General features: G+C 38.5%; 1 protein-coding gene across 3 annotated transcripts; it reads right to left on the bottom strand.

The window, feature by feature from the left end:
• Positions 1–2,175: 2,175 nt before the first annotated feature.
• Positions 2,176–17,818, bottom strand: f3.S (coagulation factor III (thromboplastin, tissue factor) S homeolog). 3 transcript variants are annotated; one of them, XM_041591389.1, is made up of 7 exons: positions 17,525–17,818; positions 13,193–13,307; positions 9,108–9,292; positions 7,686–7,873; positions 5,749–5,899; positions 5,107–5,147; positions 2,176–3,492 (listed from the first exon to the last, which is right to left on the bottom strand). In XM_041591389.1, the coding sequence occupies exons 1-7, from the start codon at positions 17,601–17,603 to the stop codon at positions 3,463–3,465; spliced, it is 789 nt and encodes a 262-aa protein (XP_041447323.1). In that variant the 5' UTR covers positions 17,604–17,818; the 3' UTR covers positions 2,176–3,462. The 3 variants fall into 3 exon arrangements, with proteins under 3 accessions (XP_041447323.1, XP_018115185.1, NP_001088624.1); NM_001095155.1 differs by having other exon boundaries at positions 2,191–3,492; positions 5,107–5,150; positions 17,525–17,758; XM_018259696.2 differs by lacking the exon at positions 5,107–5,147.
• Positions 17,819–18,110: the final 292 nt, after the last annotated feature.

The raw sequence follows: 18,110 nt of genomic DNA, 5'->3' as shown, positions 1-18,110 counted from the left end.
ATCAAAGCTTAAGAGAAGCTGGGGCTGCAGGGACCCTATGTATGAAGGCTAGTTAGTAACAGCCTAACTGTTGTTATAGTACACCCCAGGGTGTAAACTAGTCAGGGCTAGGGAGTAAGAGCAGTGTTTTGCAAGGGTAATGTCATTAACCCCCATATGTAATATAAGGCACTAAGTTTACCCAGGAGTAGTAACTCTTGGCAACCCATAAGACTCTTGCGTTTAAACAGGTGACTAGTAAATTATACCTGCTAATTGGTTGCTATGACTTACTGACCCTGAGCAAACTTAGTGCCTTTTATTAGATAACTCCATATGTATACCTTTCACTATCTCCCCAGGAAGGGAACATTTGCTTGAAAGCTACTCGAGACCTTAGGCTAATGGCATGGATGCCAAATGTGCAATAATAATAATAAACTTTGGTTTCAAATGTAATTTCCAGCACAGTGAAAATGTAGCCGCAGAGCAATATACCACTATGCAATTAGCATATTACCGCTTATTTCTCCTCTCTGCTGCTGTTAGTAGTACTAGTACACCTCACATATAGCTGAATCCTGAAGGTCAGGCCTGTGGGCTGAAGTTGGTGCTCCAAGAGATTTTACAACCCCAGTACTGCTCTGAAGCAGTATATTTTGTACAATTTGCCCCCCAATCATGTAGGTTGGTATGTCTCCTACTCATGTTTGAATAAAGTTCTACAGCTACTTTGCGTTGCTTGTTCGTGAGATTCTGTAAGTACCTGCCAGACATTTTTGATTACAGTAAATAAGTGACCCACTACATGGAAAAAGTTGGGCAGCACTGTGTAGGTTATTAATTTAGTCCTTCTAGACCTGGTTAATACCTACTAGATGTACAGTCTACATCCTCTATCTTGCAATGTGAAATGAGTTGTTGGCATGCCTAATATCTAAGGTTAGTGTCAGATATGGTTGTGCCTAATGTGTGTATAAAGGCAGACTGAGAAACTGCCCCTCCACTTGAATCTGCTTGTGCTTCTCTCTGCACTGACAGGCACTGTGGCCAGCTTAGTGTTTGAATGCTATCAAACAGAACCTTTGAGAACTTAAGGGCAGAGACACACATGGAGATTCGGGGAGATTTAGTCGGCTGGCGACAAATCACCTCTTCTTCGGGCGATTAATCTCCCCGAACTGCCTTCCCGTCGGCTAGAATGTAAACCGCCAGCGGGATGGCACTCGGAGCACTTTGTCTTCCGAAGACACCTCACATAGAAACTTCGGACGATTTAGGAAAACAAAGTTCTCTGAGTGCCATCCCATCTGCAATTTAGATTCTAGCCAGCGGGGAGGCAGTTCAGGGAGATTAGTCGCCCCTAAGAAGCTGTTTGTCGCTGGGCGACTGATCTCCCCCAGTAGCTTTGTGTGCCCCTGCCCTAACATTTATTTTCATTGTGCACAAATGTCTTGTGATCTATGCCAGGAATGTTGGTTGGCAGCTTATCATTTTAGAGTCAGTGCAAAAGCACCAACCTGATCCTCTGCAGTAATAACTTCCACCGGGTTTTGCCCAGGCCAGAGAGGTTAAATTTAAAGTGAGCATATGGCCAAAAAGGAGGTGTACATTTCCTAGCCCACAGAGAAGTGTAGGTGGAGATAAGCACGTATGCCTGCCTCTCTTATCAACATTCATTGTCCAAAAAAGTGATGGTGGTATATACAAGCGCTTCTATCCAAAAAAAAAGTATTGCAGCACACACAGTGCAGCAGTAAAGGTAGGCAGGCTGTAAGTTTGCAGAGGGCATTGTGTACATATTGTACTGACCTATTAGAGTGGGCTAATGTGAGATGTGACACTATGCAAGTATAGGATAGGGATCATTGTGCAGATATGGACATGGTTGGAATTAGAGAAGAGACCCCTCGTGATGGGAAGCTAAATTATATAATACAGAGTTTGACTACCCCAACTGCTTCATTGTTTGGCATTTAATAACATGATTTCTGAAACATATCAGGGTTCTCTTTCTGATTCTAAAGGGCTTGTGTTATGTTGGAACACCTGATTTATGGACATATTGTATTGCAGTTACACATTCAAAATGAATATGAAATATATACAGACCATATTTGATCTGTCTTCAGTACATTATGTTCCCCTGTATGTGCCATAGACAGTTTACTTATTAAAGATAAAAATATTCAGTGCTATTTTCCCCCATTCACCTTTATTTAAAGACCTTCACATCAAAATAAGTTACTCCAATATATACAAATACATGAATCAATATTAATAATAACCAATAAAACCAACTGTATAAAATCACTTATATAAATTATTCCCTTGATTGTCAGTTTGAAAAAAAAAATCTATCCCAATAAAAATATATATATATATATATATATGCAAAACGTTACAAAAATATAAAAATAGACATTTCATAAGTGCTTTGATAAAACTATTTAAAATGGAAAGGAATGTTCTAGTAAGTTTTAAGGAGCAGCAGGCCCGGACTGGCAATCTGTGGGTTCTGGCAAATGCTAGAGGGGCTGCTATAAGGTCCCATAGAAAGTCAGTATTTAGTGGGCTGGTGGGGCTGTTTGGGCCTCTGTGTGGGCTGATTGGGCCTCTGGGTACCCGAAATGGCAGGGCCTATTTTAATTCTCAGTCCAGACCTGAGCAACAATGTGTATTCATCACACTAAAAGGAGACCACCTGCCTCTACAAAAGGTGCACGGGGTATCTGCCTATATACAGTCGCTCTGAAGGGCATGGAGCAAAGTCATAAAGTAATAGCGACATGAATAATGCTCCATGAACCAGATATGATTGTGGAATGGGTTATTGTCATGAAAATGCACCAGTTTGTCTTGGTCCATAGAAAGACTTGGTTGCACTGTCCAGCAGCCAATGTTAACACACTAGAGGTCTCTTATTAGCCATGAATATCGAACATTGTCTAACAAATAAACATGAGATAACTACATTAAAAATGTATATAAGTGCAAATATGGATATTTTTCTGCAAGAGAAATCCATGTCATTATTCCATCTTGGTACCCGAGACTCAGTAACCAGCTACTGTTTAAAGTACCTATTTTGTGTACCTTATTTAGTGTTCTTTTGTCCTTGAGCATAGTCTTTATGCTTATCTTCAGCCATACTAAAATAGTGTCGAAATACCAATTGTAGTGTTTCCAATACATAAACCATATCATACAATAGTTCATTGTAAGCTAGTCAGAGTCTGATCTGTAACAGTTATTAAGGTTTCTCAGAGCCAGTGTGTTTCACAGAAACAGAACAGCAATGCACTGCCCACGCACAATAATGCAGGCAGTGTGCTGAGCGGCTGCAGGGTTCTAGTAGACAGGCAGGCAATGCTGGTTATAACATGTCATTCTCTGGTGCTTTTTCTGGCTTTGCCCTTTTACGTTTACAAAGCATAACAGACAGAGCGATGACAATCACAACGATCAATACCACTGATATAATCACAGCAAACAGCACAGTAACATCCAACTCTGAAAAACAGAGACAAAAAGAAACAGGTTAGATGCAGTCAAATTAGCCAAGCTCACCAGCAGACTGAAACCAACAGAATGAAGTATATGCATTTTATGAATGCATATAATAAAGCCAGACTTGTACCCTGTTAGTGTAAGCAATGTCACCTCTAGCTGTCACATACAGCCGCATGGCCTCATATTCTCCAATTGCCATGGAACATTCCATCAAGATTTTATAATGTTCATTTTGTGTGTGTTCAGGTCAATAAATAGCCGCTGCTAAGTTGGGCTGTGTTTGCCATATTTTTTGGAGAACACACATACAGAGCTCAGTTATAATGGAGTTAATGAAAAGGAAGAGATGCAGAGTGCCAACGCTTGTATGAAGGCAAGTGGTCATGGGACGCAGAACTCCAAACATTAAAGGAATTGTTCAGTGTAAAAATAAAAACTGGGTAAATAGATAGGCCGTGCAAAATAAAAAATGTTTCTAATATAGTTAGTTAGCCAAAAATGTAAAGTATAAAGGCTGGATTGATTTTATGTATAAAATGTCAGTCAGAACACTACTTCCTGCTTTTCAGCATCTTGGTTTACACTGACTGGTTGTCCTGGTTACCAGGCAGTAACCAATCAGAGACATGAGGGGGGGCCACATGGGTCATATCTGTTGCTTTTGAATCTGAGCTGAATGCTGAGGATCAATTACAAACTCACTGAACAGAAATGTACCATGTGGCCCCCCTTCAAGTCGCTGACTAACTCAGAGTTATAGAGCTGAAAAGCAGGAAGTTGGATTCTGGCTGTTTTATTAGACATCTGTTTATTCCAGCCTTTATATATCTGTTTATTCCAGCCTTTATATATTACATTTTTGGCTAACTAACTATATTAGAAACATTTTTTATTTTGCACAGACTATCTATTTACACAGTTTTTATTTTCACACTGAACTGTTCCTTTAAGGTACATACAGGGCATCCATGACAGGTGCACAGTGTATTGACCACAGTTTTCAGCTGTCAAAATGGTCTTTGTGCTATTTATTCTGTTTAGCGTTCATATTTAATTAGAATATTCCTGCTACTGTAAATTATACAAAATATTACTTGTATGCAAGGCAATAGGCCCCACAGCCGCCTGTCTTTATATGCTCTGGGTTCTTGTACTACAGCTTGCATTAATGGATGTATTACCGTATGTCATATATATGAACTGATTATTTTTATTTCAGACTATAAAGGATTTTTTAATTGCAGTGAATCCAACCACCTTTGCAAATAATAGGACAGCCAATAACTTAAATAAGTAAGCACACAACCATAAGCTCACTAAGAAACAATTTGGCTCTTTCAGGCTCATCCATAGAGAAAGCAGCTAGTTTATTAAAGGTAAAAAAAACACATATAAGCCCATTTAAAAGAGGAAAGTGGCAACACATCACTCTGCAATGTGTTGTTATTCCAGAAAGCCCAGACAGGGGAAAGCGTTTATGAGAACAGATTAGAAGTGGTTTTGCTGTTGACTTATTGACCTAGAGGAGCTGATAGCAAAGCATAAATGAAAACCTAATACACAGCAGGCCCCATCTCCCACGTTTGTCCTGCAGTCATGCCGAAATCAACTTACACATAGGAATATAAATTCACTTGTGGAGCCAACAGCACTGGCTGCTGAAAAGCAAAAAGGATATTCAGATAGACAATCCCCAAGATGCAAACTGATGCCATCAATATATCAGACTGTCTGTATGTGTGTAAAATAAAAAACATACAGTACAGTATATACACATTAGTGCTTCTCAAACTGTAGGGGGTCAATTAAAAATTAAAATTTTACTTATGGTCAAAACTGTCAACAAATTCAACTAGGGAATTATCCAAAATCAATTTGAGTTTTTTTTTTAATTCAAATTCGATTTTTGAGATTTATCATACTCTGACCCTTTAAAAATTTGAATTCCACTATTTTTATTTTGTTAATAATAATAATAATAATAATTTAGATTAGTTGAATTTTGAATTTATGGTAGTTTAGGGGAGTATAAAAAAATACACAAATTCAAAATTCGACCCTTGATAAATGTGCCTCCCAGTGTAACAAAAGTCTAGAGAACAATAATGACTACATACAATTGTTAGGCTAACTGCAATTTCCATAGTACATTTTCAAATGCGTGAGAGTTTGACGGGTTCTAAGAATATATTAGTGAACATCCTCTTCAATTTTCATTGTAGAGGGAGCTGCATGGATTCGTGGTTAGACACTTACCGTTCTTACTGGCAGTAGTGCATTTCTCTTCCGACACTTGACTGTCACGGTTCTGACTGCGAGAGGGTATAGTTGCTTGTACATAAAAGCAGTAGCTTTCTCCTTGATCCACATTGACGACAATCTCATTACTATTACTTGTCTCCTGCTTCTGCAGAAGAAAATTAAAAAATTTACATTTCCGCAGCAAATAATCTTTGCCCTAAAAATAAATTGTGTTATTTTCCAATACAGCAGAGATCTGCATACCTGTTTAAAGATAAATACTATTGTATTGGCCTGTAATTAAGCTCAGTTCAGTTTTTTACCTTATAAAACTTGTGTATGTGCCAGGGCATTTGAAAAAGGTAAATGACATGCTTACTGGGTATCTGGATAAAGTTCTTAAAGGGTTGGTTCACCTTTAAGGTAACTTTTAGTATGTTCAAGAACGGCCAATTCTAAGCAACTTTTCAATTGGTTTTCATTATTTATTTTTTATAGCTTTTTAATTATTTGCCTTTTTCTTCTGACTCTTTGCAGCTTTTAAATGGGTGTCGCTGACTTCTTCTAAAAAGCTCTGTAAGCTTAAAAATGTATTGTTGTTGCTAATTTTTATGACTCATCTTTTTATTTAAGCCCACTCCTAGTCATATTCCAGTCTATTATGCAAATCAGTGCATGGTTGCTAGGGTATTTTGGACCCTAGCTACCAGCTTAAAATGCAAACTGGAGTCGCTGAATAAAAAGCTAAATTAATCAAAACCCTTAAATAAAAAATTTAAACCAATTACAAATTGTCTCAGAATATCACTCTCTGCATTATACTAAAAGTTACCTCAAATGTGAACAAAAAGAAAGGGCATTTGGAGAGGGAAAGGGTTATGTAGCCAGAGCATATTTAAAGGGTAAAATGCCATGCAGAAAGTGTGTTAAAAAGGGAGCAGGGGCATGGTAAACTATGCATATTCCATTATACACCCGAATACACAGTGCCCTGGGCATGCTTATATAATATATACATCACATAAGATTTTGAGTACTTCATTCAATATTAGTTTAATCTTTTCCTTAATTTTCAGTACATTCATGACATTCTGACTTTGGAAAGCGACGAATATAATGGGGCCCTCCTAAATGTTGCAGTCATTGATAATATTGATAATATGTTGGATGATATCAGAGGTTGTAGGCACTTGGTTACCCCAAACTGAGCATCACATAAAATGCTCATTCAAAAGAACCTAAACAGCCTACAATTTGCAATGTTTATGCTGATGTGTAAGTTATATTCTTACTGATAGCAGGGCTAAAATATAGCTTTACATGGAGGTGCCTAATATAACTGTAATTCATATACACATGCCTATATGCACCTTTTGACTGATCTACAGTAACAGTTGTCAGTGGCAACTTGATTATCTAAAGAACCATGAACAAAATACCCAATTCGATTAGGGAAAGGTGAAAGCTTACTGATAATAGCAGTCTTTGCAGATAAAATAAGACCAATTGAAATTTTGTATAAATTTCAAAGACACAGTGGGCCACCAAAAAATCACAGTGGGCCACCAAAATAATGTGTCTCAATAGAATCTATAATCAGTTTACACCCACACCAGTGTATACCTGAAATGAAGTTATCAGTAAATCATATCCTTTTATTCAACATTAATAAGTAGTGGCTGGCCAGCCTACTCAGTTAAAAAAAATATATATGTATTGCTAAAATCCTCCAATATGAGAATAAAAGGATATGATTTAATGATAAACCAAGTTAAGGGTGCACTGGGGTTATCATATAATAGTTTATTATATATTCTATTGAGACACATTTTTTGTTATTAATTCTAGATCTAGACGTAGCTTTATGTAACTATATTAAGGATTAAAATCATTGAAGTACAAAACCTAACAGAGGCAGCTATTGCTTTCTCATATCTAGCAAGCTCACTTACTTTGCCTGTGCTGGAAGCTCTCCTGTAAAAAACGGTGTATTCAAAGTCATTGTTGAAAATATCCCGAACACTCTTGAAACTTCCATTAGAGAATCTGTATGGCGTTAAAGGATCCTTTACTATGACCGTAAGCTTCGTAATGTCCTTACTGAAATTGTAACTTTCAATGACTGGCTTTCCGATAATTGCTAGAAGCAGAAAAAGAAGAGAAAAAAAGCTACTTTATGAACTGCAAAACACTCCCCTAACTGACTGTACACATCAAATAGGAGGGACATAAAAGGATTCTTTACATGCTGGTGCAGAAACTGGCCTGCTTACATACACAATTGTTTCTGCTTGATTTCCCTGCTCCAGTGTCGAGGTTTATTACACACAATTCGACATGTCCAATGAAAATCACTGCTCTTGCATCCGATTATATTTCTACACAGCCTTGTCGATTTGTTACAGTTAAGACACACAGAGCTAATAGTAGCAGCTTTTTGTCATGGCTACAAAATAGACAATAGTGATAATTGGTTTTGGTAAGATACCACATATGTTTTAGAAGAGGCAATTCTCAGTATTGTCTATGGCAGGGTGTTTTGTAGCCACAATAATAGCTGCTACTAGTAGCTCTGTGTGTCTTCACCCTTAAACAATAAGAATGTACAGTATGTTAAAGGCTGGAGGAAAGGCTGAACACAATAAAGGGTCTGTGGAAAGGCGTACATGAATACTGTATATTAGTGCTCCAGTTTTGTCAACTTCTAAGCCATTCATTAGATTCAAATCCATCGTTTTCAGAAAACCGATGAGTACAGAAAAAAAAACCTCACAATGCACTGGTCTATCAGCAAGACCAAGTCCATGCGAAGTAAACTATCTTCTGAAGAGGAAGAATGGGCAATTCATCCATATGACATAGGATCTGTAAAGATGGTGGCCGCAATCAATGCCCTCTACAGATTGGAGCAGCGAGCCTAACAAGTGGCATCTCGGTATTTAGATTTTTCAGGGAAAGAAAGGAAGGGCTGCCTAATAAAATAATGCATTCTTTAAAGAAAGCCTTTCCTTATCTTTTAATTCTATGTTTATTTCAGATAAATAACACTCAGGAAACCTTCAGCCATTATTGCCTCTCCCACTTAAGAGCCTGCTAATGTAAATAAAAGGGGGGAGCTAATAATACAATAATAATAATAATCATGTCATTTATGGTGAATGTGAAGCATTAGCACCCGTCCAAGACAAAGCATCCCTGGAAGTTCTCTTGTTTTGCAGGCAGGCATGAATAAGCAACAGATACAACTCATTCAATCTAGTTTGTACTGAATGAAAATATTTTGAATGATCCCTACATGTGGCTCACTGGGAAGTACCCAGCTATATCATTCAGCCCTTTGAGCTGTATAAACATGTAAGATAAATGTCACCTACTCTGCTTATAGGGTACAAATGGAGGGCTATCAGTGTAAGGGAACTCCTCTGTGAAGTCCTCAGTGTCTTGCACTTCAGAAATAATACGAGCGGTGTATGTATCGTTCACATTCTCTAACAGATCGGTCACATCACATTCGGTGGCTGTTGTATGGATACATTTCCTCTTCCAGTTGGCACCTTCACTAAAATAAGATAAGGATATATTGTTAGTATATTTTTACTTATAATGTGCACAGAATGTTAGAATATAGTTACATAGTTAAATTGGGTTGAAAAAAGACAAAGTCCATCAAGTTCAACGCCTCCAAATGAAAACCCAGCATTCATACACACACCCCTCCCTACTTTTAATTAAATTCTATATACCCATACCTATACTAACTATAGAGCTTAGTATCAGAATAGCCTTTGATATTATGTCTGTCCAAAAAATCATCCAAGCCATTCTTAAAGGCATTAGTTACTGCTTTTCAATGCTGACTGAAGAGACATGAACATAAAGCTCTGGCAAATAACCCAGTAACAGTGGAGGTGTCTGTGTGTGCAGTTTGTTCTGCACAGGTGTGGAATGTTTAACTTCTGGATGGATCAAACAGATAACACAGGAGAAAGCAAAAAAAATCTGGTTCCACTGCTTTTATCTTACAAAATCATATGGCTGCTTTCCCGGACTGGGGGTGATGTATAGAGTAGCTTTTAAATGTCATTAAATAAAATTTAGTAGACCCTGGGGCACATAATGGCTGTGATTAGTCAAGAAAGCCGAAGTGGGAAGAATTACCCTGTACATGCATGTTTAATAGCTCAGTGCCAAAACCCCTTTCAACCAGGGAGAGGATTCCAGTTTGGGCGAATTGACTAAGATGCAGTGCCAGGATGCTGGGAATAGTAGTTCCTAGGCTGCAAGCTTATAATACTTATAACAGAGTAAAAAATTACAAAAGAAACTCTCAGAATTTTTTCCTTTGTCGATCTTTTTCACGATTCCTCCGCTGAATCACCAAATCAAGATAAAATCATACATCAGTACTAGAGGCTATGAAAAAAAATTTAATAACAGAACCTAGCACTAGGGATGGGTGAATTTTTTCGCCTTGTTTCGCCGCGGAAATGACACCCATAGACTTGTATGGCCTTGTGCGTCAAAAAAAAAAAAGACACACGTCAAATTTTTTTTGACGCCCATAGACTTTAATGGCCATCCGCGACATTTCGCTGCCGGCGAAATGAAACAGGTCAAATTCGCCCATCCCTACTTAGCACAATATTGTTAATATTCAGTGCAGTCACCAGGGTGTTGCAACAAAAATCTGTGTGTGTCTTGAACCATATAAAGTCTAAATACAGATTTCCCTTGTGTGTTTTAAAGTGCTATAATGATTTTTACAAAGGGATTTTTCCAAAGTAAAAAAAGACCTTTTTAAAAATAAAGGTAAATTACACTATGGGCACTGTCCCTGTTTTTAATATCTTTACAGAAAAAGAAATCCCCTGGAGTTGATACGGATATGCTGTTTTCAAAACAGGAATCTTGTAAATAGTTAATCCCACCAGAGAGTGGAGGATCCACATGCTGAGTTTTATTGTTTGAAGAAAACACCATTGTACTTGCTTTAATTCATTCTACCTTGTGAATAAAGCACTACAAGCACCTTGTTTTACTTAATTATTTTATTTGGAGAAAGAAATTTGTAAAAATCATTATGGCACTTTAGAACACTCAAGAAAAATCTGTACATAGACTTTCTACGGTTCAAGACACACACAGATATGTGTCGCAACATCCTGGTCACTGCATTGAATATTAACAATATTGCTCTAGATTATCTTATTAGTTTTTTTTCCATAGTCTGTGGCACTAATCTATGATTTTAACTTGAGCTGGAGTACAATATAATATAATTAAATAATATTCCTGCTGCCTTTGTATCTGTATTCTCAAGTACCGACTGCTCAGCTACTGCACTGAAATAATACGTCCGTTCCAGAAAAACGGAAAGGACATGGAGCTTAAGTCTGTCAGTAGGTGAAACTGAGACCATATATGGCTGAGTCACTGGATTGCTTGAGGGATTTATGAATTTCTGGGAAACTGTGGAATGACAAAGGACGCACCTAAATAAGTGCTGTGTAAACGTCACTTTTTTTTCTAAATGCACGCGCTCGTGATAGTTTTGCAAGTATCTGATATGTTACATGAACAGATTTCTCACCTCAAAAGCACGTAATTGAGTTGTGAAACATTGTATTCAGTTTTGGCAGAATAGAAGCCATTATACCCCTATCCCACATGCAAAATCCAGCCAAGCCAGTTTCCCCTTTGCACTGCTTGCTACTGACATGCCGCAACTTGCTAGACATCAGAATGTACAATTTATGTACTGTGCCCAAACCCCAATATCTGGCAAGCTATAAAAAGCTGGATGCATTGATCTCACAGAGGTACATACTTGCTTTAATGCAAAGAAAGTACAGTGGCACATAAAATTATGAGGGTAGACTGTCAAGGTTGGGGTTGTTTTCTCTGGAAAAAAGGCTCTTGCGAGGGGACATGATTACACTTTACAAGTACATTAGAGGACATTATAGACAAATGGCAGGGGACCTTTTTACCCATAAAGTGGATCACTGTACCAGAGGCCACCTCTTTAGACTAGAAGAAAAGAACTTTCATTTGAAGCAAGTAGGGGGTTCTTCACAGTCAGGACAGTGAGGTTGTGGAATGCACTGCCGGGTGATGTTGTGATGGCTGATTCAGTTAATGCCTTTAAGAGTGGCTTGGATGATTTTTTGGACAGATATAATATCAAAGGCTATTGTGATACTAAGCTCCATAGTTAGTATAGATATATAGAATCTAATTAAAAGTAGAGAGGGGTGTGTGTATGGATGCTGGGTTTTCATTTGGAGGGGTTGGACTTGATGGACTTTGTCTTTTTTCAGCCCAATTTAACTATGTACTGTAACTATGTAACATGCCCAGTATCTGGAGTGGAAGTCTTATTTCTAGGCAGCTGGGCATTACTGGGCATCTGAAATGAAGTTATCAACAGCATTTTATTAACGATTTGCCCTCTTGGGTAAAGGACTACTCTCTATATTTCACTGTATCACACAACAGAGGGGCACAGAGGCTAAATCTGCATATACCAGTACATGCCTCTGTTTGTATGTTTGATAGAAAAATAAAGCTAACCCTTATTCATTGTAGAAAGCTTATTGGTGCAGGTCAGGACTTGGATTAGCAAAATGTATACAGCCCCTATTAATCTAGTTTTACACTCCTTTAGCATTCAACCCTAACTCAAGACCTTATAGGTTTGGGATCTGAACTAGATGTTCGCACAATAACTCATCCCTGGACAGTATCATGTACTCTATCATTTAACATATGGGGGGTTATTTATCAAAGTCCGAATTTATCTCTAATATTTTACATTACATTTACATTTTCCCAGAAAATTTGCTTTGCAGGAAAAAAAATCAGATTTTTATGATTTTTTTGGAATTTGCATCAGATTTTCATGATTTTCTTTTACATTTTTCACCCGAAAAACTCAAATTTTTGCCTGAAAACTCTGAAAATTTCGTGGTATTGCACAAAACCCAGCGCACATCATAAAAAATCATTGGGACTTCTCCTATTGACTTATATGCAACCTTGACAGGTTTTTTAAAAATACGATTTTATTAAAAAAAAATCACACATTTTTCGGGATTTTTGCATTCGGAGTTTAGCAAATAACCCCAATGGTGTTAATTACATCCTATTACCAACTCTTCAAAGGGGACAAAAGATTTGGTGCAGTTTAGACTACCCCCACTTCAAGTGAATGTGAATGTTTCACCCCATACACTTTCAGAGACAGTCGGCAACTAGTATTTCTCCTTTACACATAGATTGCATTCACCCTCCCCAAATGTCTGGAATGCAGGGGCTGAAACCCAATAGAGAGTTTCACTTTCCCAGAGGACACTAATTGTAAACATTAGTAAAGCTAACCTGTTGAAACTATACAGCAATAAAATAACAGAGCTTACATACATCACAGTAAAAGAGTACAAAATCTTCCCATACTCACCCAGCCACTTCCACTGTGTATGTATAATTTATCGGTTTTGGTTCCCACTCAATAATAGTCTTGCCATTGATAGATGACCATCTAACATTTACAGCCTTGCCAATGCTTGTCGTTTCTGCACATAAATATGTATAACATTATGGATACAATATTTCCATAATCACTTACACAGTATTTTCAGTATTAGTTTACAATCCACTGCAAATATAAAGGTGCAATTATCACCTAATGCTAACTAACCTGTAGTTGATGCTGGAAAAAAGTGTGCAGTCCTAGCTGCAATAGTCAGACTTCCCTGTAAAGGTTACTGGCTTGTTGGGGATGCTGGGTCTCTAGTTCAGAGCCTCCTCGATATCCGCAGCAATGGATTGGCTAGGAGGCACAGGTCTAGGCATCCTTAGTAAGCAAGTGCGGCAATTCTTACTCAGTTTTAATATCTGTATTCAAACTGTTATGTATTTAATTTAAAGGGGCACATACAATTTGCTATATTTATCACATTAATATAAATACATCTTTTTGGTGCTCCAGCTGAATTTTGCACCAGATAACAGCTCCTTAACACAAGATAACAGCTGCCTGGTCGATCTAAGAACAGCACTCAATGGTAATACCCAGGTTCCACTGAGACAAATTCATTACATTGAGTTCGATAAAAAAAATCAGCCTGCCAGAAAGCAGTTCCATTGCAAAGTGCTGGCTCTTTCTGAAAGCACATGACCAGGCAAAATCACCTGAGATGGTTGCCTACACACCAATATTACAACTAAAAAAATACACTTGCCGGTTCAGGAATGAAATTTTAAATGGTAGAGTGAATTATTTGCAGTGTAAACAGTGTAATTTAGAAATAAAAACTACATCAAAAAAATCATGACAGAATCCCTTTAAGTCTACTAGAAAATCATGTAAACATTAAATAAACCAAATAGGCTGGTTCTGCTTCCAATAAGGACTAATTATATCTTAGTTGGGATCAAGTACAAGGTACTGTTTTAAAATTATAGAGAAAAAGGAAATCATTTAAAAAAAATCTGGATTATTTGATGATAACGGAGTCTATGGGAGATGGCATTTCCGTAATTCGGAACTTTCTGTATAACGTGTTTCCGGATAATGGATCCCATATATATATATATATATATCCCTGTGTGGACCGAAACGTCACGTCGGCTTGCATGTGATTTCATAATACAGATTTGATTATATCACAAGAGATCTCGATGTTGCTGGTCTTCTTTTTGCTCATACTATACATTACCGTGCACCCGAGGGATGCTGCAAAGGTGGAGTGCTGCCCTTACCAAGTAATTATATATATATATATATATATATATATATATATATATATATATATATATATATATATATATATATATATATATATATATATATATTAAGTTTGGCACAAAGTCTCTGAATATTCAGAGACTCTGTGCCAAACTTAACCACCATACAGATATATTTAAGCCCCTCTCAGGTGCTGTGTAGTCATAGGGAGTGAGTCATATTGTAGCACCTTAGAGAGAAATTTCAGGAGTGCAAAGAAAAATCAATATAATGTTGACATCACAATTGCAAACATGAATATACTGGCATCAGCAAACGCCAAGGATACAAGGAATCACTGACTCAGTATCATCTTATTATTCCATGCCGTTATCATGCTGTCTTCAACTTTATCCACAATCATGTGCTGTAATAGGTTCATTTCACTTATGTAAACGGTACACCATTCCGAGAAAGGTAATAATAGTTTTATTAATTATAGCATGAGGAAACGCTTTATCTGACTATCTAAGTATAAAACACTAAAATACATAATATTATGTATGCCGATAAATAAGAGAGGAAAACATTATGGTACACAATGAGTGACAATATTTAGGAATATGGAACCTAGTAGGGAACATTACAGATGTATAACATGTACAGAAACAGCACATTGGGCAGGTGTTTTCCCTAAGGGCAGGTGTGTTGTATCTATAGCTATGGTACACAATTGGAAATGTATCAAAAGGCACTAAAGCCCCACAGCAAACTATGTCTTATCAGCATGTATCAGTGCATACTACTGTAACTGTATAGGAAATTAGACCATAAACTCTCATGGATATCCGTATATGGGGATTCTCAGGAGGAAGATGAACCCACAAAGTGGAGAAGGTACATTACAGTATAAGTTGTACAGTAAATCATATCCTCAAGGGAAACAGATCGAGGAGTGGGCACAAACTGTACATGAACGTTAAAGTGATACTGACTAAAAACTACTTTTTAAAATATGAATGTACATTAAAAGTCACCTATAGGTCATGTTGATTGTTTGTTGCTAAGAAGTCAGTTTTTGTAAGTAATCGTTAATTAAAGTTCCTAAACCTGACTGTTTTGTCAACCTGACTGTCCCATCTCAGCTTGTCAGATAAAGTGTCTAATGCTAACGGACTCCTGCTGCACAAATATGGCAGCCCCCTCATAGAGGAACACAGGGAGTCAGACAGCTAATGGAAAAGCATCAGGCCAATACTTTATAGCAAAATTATAAGTAGCATGTAAAGCCAATATTATGATAGATGCAAAAAAGGTTTAATTTCTGGTGTCACTATTTTTTTAAGGCTCTTGAAAAGAATCTGTGTACAATGCACAATGAGTGGTATTGTATATTTCAGTTAGCTGCTAACTTTATCAATAGAATACACATCTATGCACAGGCATGAAAAATAAAGAATATTTAATGCATTTAAATCTAATGCGCAAGCCCCCAATGGAATAGCCATGAAAGCCAACACCGGTGGGAAAGAGGTTTTAGTTGAATACGGATCTAGCAGCACATAGACACACACATATACACATCTGCTTATCATTAGGGAAACTGCCCACAGTCTTATAATCAACCCCCCACCTCTGACACAAATCCCTCTACAATCTAATGTTCTAAGTATGATTTAACACTTCCCGTTTTTAACAAAAATCCCCTACTTTTATATGTCTCTCTGACACCAATGTAATAGGAAACAGTATATGTGTAGAAAATAATGTTAAATACTGGTATGGGATCTGTTATCTGGAAACCGATTATCCAGAAAGATCCGAATTAAGGAAAGGCCGTCTCCCATAGACTTCATTATAATCAAATAATTAAAAATTTTAAAAATGATTTCCATTTTCTCTGTAATAATAAAACAGTAGCTTGTACTTGATTCAAACTAAGATATAATTAATCCTTATTGGACTCAAAACCAGCCTATTCCGTTTATTTAATGTTTACATGATTTTCTAGTAGACTTAAGGTCAGTGCCAGGCCAGGCCGGCCAGACGCTCCAAGGCAACCTGGGTTGTCACGGCGCATGCGGCAAGTTGGCTCTCTGATGCACATGCACGAGTTGGCGCTCACATGAGTATGCGCGAGTTGGCACTAGCGCGCATGCGCGAAAAATGACTAGGAAAGAGCACACACTGTCGGGGAGAGAGGGGACCAGACATGAGGTAGGCGACAGAGCAGGCACGTGCTTGGGCCCCCCACCCCAGCTTTGCGTGACTACTCTGCCTACCCATACTTCCGGCCCTGCTTAAGGTATGAAGGTCCAAATTACGGAAAGATACATTATCCGGAAAAACCCAAGGTCCCGAGCATTCGGAATAACAGGTCCAATAAGGGCGGTATTTATATATAGGCCACCCAGGGCCTGTGCCTAGGGATAGGCAGAAGGGGGCGCTGGGCAGCTACCTCTTCTGCCTACCCCTAGACCGGACTCATCTGGAATTCACTGTGCGCTTTGTGCCCGATATTGCGCATGCGCGCGAGCGACGTTACTGTGCACGTTAGCGGCATTACTGCGCATGTAGTTTAAAAAACCCTTCCCACCCTCCTCCACGGATTACCATAGGAAATCTGGTGACGGAGCTGAGGGGTCCGAGGAAGACTGCGGAAGTGACGTCATCGCGTACCATGTAGGGCGTGTTTAGGTCCGATGCTTAGGGCGTCATCGGAACTAAACACAGCCCTGGGTCCAATACCTGTATAATGATATTGAAGTCACCATGGCTGCAGGCTGAGCGCTGCGCTACAGAGTCATAGAACTCCAAGGAGATGTCTCAAACCCTCCAATATTCTCAAATATGGATCTATATCATCTAGAATGCCTGGGTTTTGAGTATAACAGGTTTCCAAATAACAGACCCAACAGTTGTGCATACATTTCAGTAGCAGATAAGTGATGAGTGTACCTTGATGACATCACTGAGCAACATTTATAAGGATATAATTGACAAGATATGGATGAGCCTTGTATGAGATCCATTGCTTATGGCCTGGGGGCTGGTCTGACTTACCTGTGGCTAAAGTCCTGTGGCCGCGCAATAGCCAGCTGCACACAAGCAGGACTGTGAGGGGGAGGCAAGTTCTGCACATGATTCTGTACGATCCGCTATAACAGTGCCAATAGAAATGTCCAACAGGCTGAGGAGGAGAGGGTATAGTCCGCGCTGAGGTGAGTGACAGAGGTGAGTGTGTGTAGAGAATACAGGCAGGGAGAGCTCCTCACTCGGTCACTCCTTCAGTTTCTGATGTTACAGCGCTGCTTCCCAGCACAAACTGGGGCTTATGCGCACGCACTGAGAATTTATATGGAATAAGTGCAAAGGAAGCTAGGCTGTACTGTAGGTGAGAAGGGGGAGGGGCTATAGATAGACTGGCGGGGGGCGGTCATGAATAACTGACTGACTTCTTACTAAAGTCTTTCTGCCCGTAGAGGCTGCTCGTGCTGCACTTATTTCCTAGCAGCACTCACAATATTGTACAACACGGGCACACTGACTCATTGCACTCATTGCACACACGGCTTTGCGCCCCTCTACTGCTTGTACCAATGGTAGAGCCTGCGTTTTCATTAACGGTTCATTAAGAATCCTCGTACTT

The sequence above is a fragment of the Xenopus laevis genome, chromosome 4S (assembly GCF_017654675.1).
Source record: "Xenopus laevis strain J_2021 chromosome 4S, Xenopus_laevis_v10.1, whole genome shotgun sequence".
NCBI lineage: Eukaryota > Metazoa > Chordata > Amphibia > Anura > Pipidae > Xenopus > Xenopus laevis.
Note: the sequence above shows the minus strand (reverse complement) of the source record. Positions and strands in the feature narration are given on the sequence as shown.